General features: G+C 41.2%; 1 protein-coding gene across 1 annotated transcript; it reads right to left on the bottom strand.

The window, feature by feature from the left end:
* Nucleotides 1–657: 657 nt before the first annotated feature.
* Nucleotides 658–6,748, bottom strand: cenpt (centromere protein T). The gene is made up of 13 exons (XM_013914960.1): nt 6,403–6,748; nt 6,119–6,239; nt 5,900–6,044; nt 5,729–5,822; nt 5,501–5,637; nt 5,314–5,371; nt 5,035–5,171; nt 2,948–4,018; nt 2,528–2,857; nt 2,343–2,448; nt 1,922–2,095; nt 1,712–1,816; nt 658–1,013 (listed from the first exon to the last, which is right to left on the bottom strand). Exons 1-13 carry the CDS (start codon nt 6,486–6,488, stop codon nt 884–886), a joined length of 2,694 nt encoding a protein of 897 aa, XP_013770414.1. The 5' UTR covers nt 6,489–6,748; the 3' UTR covers nt 658–883.
* Nucleotides 6,749–7,046: the final 298 nt, after the last annotated feature.

Here is a 7,046-nt window from a genome sequence, read left to right as displayed (position 1 = left end):
AATCACCATGACATTCACATGTACATAATGTATCCAAACAAAACTAATTGAGCCCATTTTAAAGAGAATAGTAAATAGCCCTGTAATCTCAAGCAGAGATAAATAGACATCAGCTGTTCAATGTAAAAATGAATTAAGAAGCATCACATGTTATTAGCGCCTGTTTGAGTGTGTATATAACAAAAGCTTAAGCTTTTATGGAAAACATTATTAGCAGCAGAGGAAGTCTACCACTACAGCATGTTTCTTGCTTATTATGTCCTCCTTTTTAAACCAGTCATTTGTGATGAAATATATCGATTGCCTCATTTAGTGAGCAAGGCTGAATCACTCTGGACCAGGCGGTGCTGTCCTCACATTCTCTCCATTTTTCAAGTACTCTCATAAAAACACAATTTTTAGGCCATCTAGTCTTTCTGAGCCTTATAAAAGCAGTGTATATCTGCATAACTTTCTTAATAAGCAGCACAAAGCACAGCATGATGGGCTGAAATCCTAATTTATCAAGGAAAAACAAATAATTCAAATGCCCCTCACGATCCACAAACATAAGATATTTCTGTCTGAGTATTTCCTTAATAATACATGTGTGAAGCACAGATATGTGAAACTTTATTTCAGCTTCCTTTATTATTATAAGTTTGTTGCTTTGTTTGAAACACTGCTTTGTTTCATATTGTAGAGAATACAGTTGGCACGCATATTTGCACCCATGAAAACATACCTAACAGCAACAAAGTACAGTTGTCCAGAGACTCGCAGTAAAATAAAGATACATATATATAATTTACACATTTACAGAAGCTTTTATGCTCCAATGAATAAAGGCATTGTTTGAACGCAGTGTACAGAAAAACAAGTAGCAGTCCAGGAGATGAAAGATTCACCTCCGCTTTGCAGGGATAACAACATTTCCACTGGTTGCGATGGGGATTAGAAGCCTTCGCTGGTCCATGCGAAGATATTTTTCAATAAGCACTTCCACTGGCACCTTGTCATTCACATAACCCTGCCTGCAAGTTACAAACACATACTGGTTAAGTTCCATGTTAGAAAATTTATGTGAAATGTCAGAAAATAGATCATGAATGAGGTGTGCTACCTATAGGCAGCATTTAAGATATTCTACAGGCTTATACTCTTATTACAGTCAGATATAGCCTTCAAACTACAAAGAGCTCAACATTGCCATCTAGAGGTCAGAATAATCCAAGCGTTGCAGAGTGGGTTTTTTCCTCCCCCTTACTGTAGAGTCAGTGCCTTACCTGTACAGGCGGGCACTTCTGGCTTAAAATACATATTATTTTGGGGCCTTTTGCCTTTATTAGATAGTGGAGAGTGGACAGGAAAGACAGGCCTACACTCAGTATAGGTTTCTTGATTTGCTTTGTTTTTTGGTTCATTTTATTCATTTATTGATAACACACAGCAGACAAACTAAACAGCTAGCTAGTTGACATGTACACTGAGATATGCAGAACAAGGTATTTAAATAAATCTGTACATGTTTGCTCCATAAAGTTATATAGCAGTGTTGTGCTGAGCCTCCTCAAACCCTCCTAAGAATACATAATGCAGTTTTGTGTATAATGTAGTTCGCTACATTTTTAAGTGGTATTTAAGTTTTGCTTTTTCCTCCTTAATTAAACAAAGGGGCTTTATGACATTAAAAACATCCGATTGCAAAAAGTCTTGAATTCTGCCCTCATACCTTTTCAGCAGAAGTTCAACGTCCTCGACCTCTATGGTTTTTCTCTTTGCATGGGCAGCATACGTCTCCAGGTCCTCAGCTAGCCGGTCAAAGAATTTATCCATTCTGTTAAAATTACAACAAATCTGTTATATTAAAGCGACACACAGTTCTCACAAAGACAAAGAGACACTGCATGTGATTAATGGCGAAACACAGTGTGTTACTTACATTTCATTTAGGACAGGGTGGACGTCTGCAGAGACTTTTGTTTTGGCAAATTGCTTAAAGACGCCCATAAGGTAGCTCTTAGGAAGGACCGTTTCCTTTTTAGAGATCCTCGTCTTCCTCACTCTCCTCTGCTTAGGTTTAGCTGCAGGTAAAGGTTCTCTTGTACCGCTGGTACTGGTAGAGATCAGAAGAGAGTGTCAGTGAATTGCCGAATAAAAACTTGATTCTGTACCTGTGCTACAATAGCAGTTTTTCTATTTAAAGTAGAGAAGCTTTTAGGGAGTTAAAAGAGCACTGTGTCAGCTGAAAGGTCCATATCCCCAGCTGAGTAGGTACTTCTTTCTCCCTAAAAACAGTCCTGACTGAAACCCACAGGACACACAAACACACACACTTAAGTGTAATAGGACATGCAGCTTACCTGGCCTGATTGTTCTTTAGAACAGAAGGTGAGGCTAAAGGATCAGGACGATTAAAATTAATTTTCTGTCTGACAAACGCTGGAGTCTTGCAGGGGAAGTCTGAAGCTATTAGAAAACAGATTTCTTAGTCATTCTCAATGCTTAAATAGATATTTTACCAGTGCATGTTAAAAGAGAAAATAACCTTCATCCTCTTCATCATCATAATCATCATCATCATCTTCTTCTTCCATTTCTTCTTCTGGTTCAGCAGCATCCTCAGCTGGAGCTTCATCAGGCACAGTTTCACTCCTACCGTCTTCAATGTCATATGTTCCCTCTGACAGAGGAAATGAGTTCTCTTTGTCAGCCTCAGGCTCATTCGTTGTCCCAGTGGCCTCTGCCTGTCCTTGGGTTGAGGATCTGGCCACATCAGGGTCTCCGGTGTGAGTCTGACCACTCTCATGGCTTCCCATCTCAAAGCTGGTGCGCAAATCCAGAGTGCCATGTCCTTTGAATTTGGCATCAGGCCATCCTACAAACAGAACCACAAACAATATTTAATCTCAAATCATACAGATTTTTAAATGCTAAATGATTGATTAATTGATTTTGTTTTTTTTACCTGCAAACGTAGCATTAGGGAAATCCTCTGCTGCCTCTGTAACCGGCACAATGAGACCGCCCTCAGAGCGATAAGCCCTCCGGCTGATGTGTTCTGAGTCATGTTTCAGCTGAGCTGATGCCTCCTCTTCATTTTCACCGCTGAAGATCTCAAAGTCATTTTCGTTCTCAGACTTGGTCACGTGCTCATTTCTCTCAGATTGACCACTAACAACCTCTTCAGGCAGGTCTGCTACAACTTCATCAGTGTGATATTCAGTGCCACTGTCCTCTTCATCCTTTTCGGTTTGAGAGTCTGGTACAACGTCCTCTTCCTCAGACTGAGTAGATGCTTCAGCTCCCTCTTCGGACTGGGAACCAGTTTGAGATTCTTCTACGCCTCTCTTGTCTTCTTCCTCTTCTTCAGTCTGATCCTCAGCCACATTCTCGTCTTCAGACTGAGAACCTGCGTCATCACCCTTTTCAATCTGCGAGTCGGCTGTACCTCCATCAGTGTTAGAGTCAACTACATCTTCCTCATCTTCCTCCTCTTCAGTTTTAGAATCTGCTTCAGCTTCCTCTTCAGCCTGTGACCCTGCTTCAACACCCTGTTCAAGCTCGGAATTGAGAGCAACTTCTGCTCTTTCCTCAACGTCTTCAAACTGAGCTGCATCCTCGCTTACACCGGTCCGAGATTGAACTACATCTTCATCTCCGTCAGATTTTGCCAAGACATCTTCAGGTTTACTGTAAACTGTTCTCCTTGCTTCCTTCTTTTCAGATTCATCTTCAGTTGGAAACACACACAGTTGGTCAGTTTCCAGCTTGCTCTGCTCCACTTCCATTTGCTCCTCTGGCTCCATCTCCCTCATGTCCTTCTGCAGCTGAGACGCCATGACTGTAGGTTTGTCCTGAGTAGCAATGATAGAAAAGTTGGAGGTCATGGCATCAGCCTGGGCGTAGAGAGCCGTGTTACAGTTCACGATATCGGCTGTGATATCTGGTTCGCTGAGTTTGCTTAGACCTAAGGTGAAGCCCTCAGAGTGAGTAGATTCACCAAGCCCCTGCTCCACAGGTCCAAAGCTGCTCATACCTGGATGACAGGAAGGAGGAAAATGTAAGGTGGAGGTAAAGAGCAGGTGCAAATAACCTACAATTCTTTTCATGCTGTACTTCTGTTCTCACATCACTGGGCTGAAGTGTTAAATTTATACTCAGTCGTAGGTTTGCACTGAACCTCTGCAGAATTTAACTAAAACTTTCACCAGCAGGGGGCAGCACCTTACTTGTAGGTAGGTTGAATAGTTGTTGGATGTGTGCCGGCAACTTAACCAAAGGTTACATGGCCTTGTTACACAATCTTGTGATAAAAACTGGCATTAAACAAAATTACAATCCAATCTAGTTCCACTTTTTTTTTTTTAAACCTCCCTTCAGCACGATTCTTTTTGAGACATGGTCACAGCAGCTGTTTCTTTGCAGTCTGGCAACAGCTTTACTTACTGAAACATTTTCACATGCACTCATCTACAAAATGTATGAGAGGTGAAGAAGACTGTGGAGATACGCGTCAGGGGTGGTTTGTGGCAGAAGACCAAAGTGTCTGAATAAAGGACCAGAGGCCAAGCTGGGGCCGAAGATGTTAAGAAGTCTGAAGGACAAGATTAGAAATGAGTATAACTCAGGTTTAGTCAAAGTCTGGACTCAAAGTTACAGAGGCAAAGCTGAGGGGGTTTGGACATGTGCAGAGGAGGGATAAAGGGATTGAGGATAAAGATGGATGCAAATCACTGACAAATTCACTGTGGTGACCCCTAAAGTGAGCAACCGAAAGAAGGTGATATTTAAAGTGACTCAATAGCAGGTCAAAATACAGTGACAGTTCTCAAGGTGAAAAATCCTGATAGTGAGATTATTTAGCAATGAATGAATCAATTATCAAATTAACCAGTTGGTAACAACAGTGTGTGAGATTATATTACATTTCTGGTTAAGTTTCTGTGTTTTACACCATATGGTTGTATGGCTGCTGTGCCTCAGAAAGAAATCTTTGAAAAAACTGTGTCCCATTAGAAGAATGTAATAAAGTATTTTGAGCGCAGTGTTCACCTCCCATCCGTCGTTTATCTACAGCAGCACCAAATTCTTCCTCTGAGATTTTCCGACGATTTGAAACTCTTCTCTGCAGACCTCTTTTCTCAGTCTTAGCGTCAACAAACGGAGTTTTTAAATTCAAGGAAGCAGAGCTGAAAAACAGATTGGACATAAACTAAAAAAACATAAAAAACAAACATGGTGTGCATTCATACGCTGATCATTAATTCTAAATCTAGTCATGGGTTCGATCCCTGATTAGAATTAATATTTTGCATTCTTTATACACTTTACCTCAACACAGACAGTGATGAATTGTCATCTATTGATAGTTCAGTTTCCTCTTCAGCTTCTGGAAGAACAAACATCCAGCATACACGGTAAGTGTTCACATTGCTGCAGAAGCACAAAAAAAAAAAAAACAACCCCCACAACCTCATTTTTAATCTGTGTACCTCCTCAATGCTCGTTTCAATCTTACCATCTCCATCTTTAAGTCGTTTTTCAAAAGCCGTTGTGTTAAAACTCCTGCGCGGTCTCTTTCGGCTCAGTCCCTTTGCTGTGCTGGCTGCTGGGCCAATTGTTACATCAGGCAGGTCCAGCCCTGACAGCTCCATACTGAAAGTCAATTCAGCTCAAAAGTTTATTTTCCATCACAACCAGGACTAATTCAGTAATGCCATCAATCACCCTGTAACCCACAGCTCACCTGTGATGCGTTTTGGAGATGGTCGAATTGGCTGAAGGTGGCTCCGGCTCTTCAGATGTTTCTGTCTCATGAACCACGGGGGATTTCACCGGCTCTGAAAACCAAAACATATAAGCAAAAGCAAAACCAACCGAAACCAACCAGGAATTAAAAGAAGGCTAGTTCACGCACCTGTCCGCAGGATGTTCATGAGTATGTGTCTGGGAGTGTCTCCGTCATTAATCAGTACTGAAGATGTGGCAGGCATGTTTGCCTTTTTTAACACAACTGAGGCAGTCCTCCTTTTAGTGGCGGGGAGGGATTTTCTGGTTATGCTCTAGAAAAAAGGGACAAAGTTAATAAGTTTAACATGCCCACGAATAACAACTACCCTGCTCACCTCTATTTTACCTCATGGAGCTTATGTCTCATGCTCCGCCTAAGGATCTCCTGCGGGGTTTGGGGACCAGCATCTTTCTTGCTGAGCCTGCTACTCCGCCGGGTCCCGCTGCTACTCGGCTCCTGTGAATTACTGGAGACAAGTCATCTTACGATTAATAATACTGAATACAAAGCCGCTGAGACTAACGTGCGACAACCACAAGTTTGTCGTTAGCAATAGCTTAGCTAGCATTAATGCTGAAAACGCCAGTGAATAAGACTTTCGTGGTTCTCTCCCAGAAAATGAACCGTACCTGCGTGTGACAGGGGTCCTGGGTGGCTCGGTGGTGAGAATATGTTTCAGCAGGACCCGAGCGGACAAATCCTCCGTGGGATCCATTTAGCCACCGAGGAGCAAAGTCAGCTGGTTAGCTGAACTCAGCTAGCAGACAATTGCGGGCAGTTAAACGTCAAAAATGTCAAACAAATGACTTTTTCCACAACGACGCTGTCCAAACAAGCGGTGCTGAGCTGAAATTAGTGTCGTTTATCTCAGCTTTCACCCGAACGTCATTTGTGCTCTGATCCTTGCCTTGTGTTTTCTGTTTCAACGGACTCAATTCTCATACGGTCCCGCGTTATTTTTAAGTGAAATCTCGCGAGAAGAGAGATTTGGCTTTGAACCTCGAGATCGCAATGAAATAAATAAATAAAATTAAAAATGAAATTTTAATATTGTTTTCAGAAAAAGCAATAATATAAATGAATAATTTACAAAATCAGAGCTATGGAATTTTTTTGTCAATACTGAAATTTTATTTTATTGTATTTTAGTTTAGTTTAGTTGTCATCCATACTTCAAAATTGTGGGTGATTATCCATTCTTATTATTATTATTATCTTAATGCAAACTTTTGTGAAAATATCTCAAAACAAAACATAGAAAATAACTTGAAAT

This window comes from Pundamilia nyererei, unplaced genomic scaffold, assembly GCF_000239375.1.
Source record: "Pundamilia nyererei isolate P.nyererei 1_Seehausen unplaced genomic scaffold, PunNye1.0 scaffold00240, whole genome shotgun sequence".
In the NCBI taxonomy this organism is placed as follows: Eukaryota; Metazoa; Chordata; class Actinopteri; order Cichliformes; family Cichlidae; genus Pundamilia; species Pundamilia nyererei.
This window is presented reverse-complemented; position numbering and strand designations above follow the sequence as displayed.

Bases quoted from the DNA above. Each gene is read 5' to 3' on its own strand.
- cenpt (XM_013914960.1), bottom strand. From the start codon at position 6,488: ATGGATCCCACGGAGGATTTGTCCGCTCGGGTCCTGCTGAAACATATT. The intron at 6,240-6,402 runs GTACGGTTCATT...ACTTGTCTCCAG, and splicing joins AGGACCCCTGTCACACGCAG to TAATTCACAGGAGCCGAGTA. The intron at 1,817-1,921 runs GTAAGTAACACA...TAATTTTAACAG, and splicing joins CACCCTGTCCTAAATGAAAT to AATGGATAAATTCTTTGACC.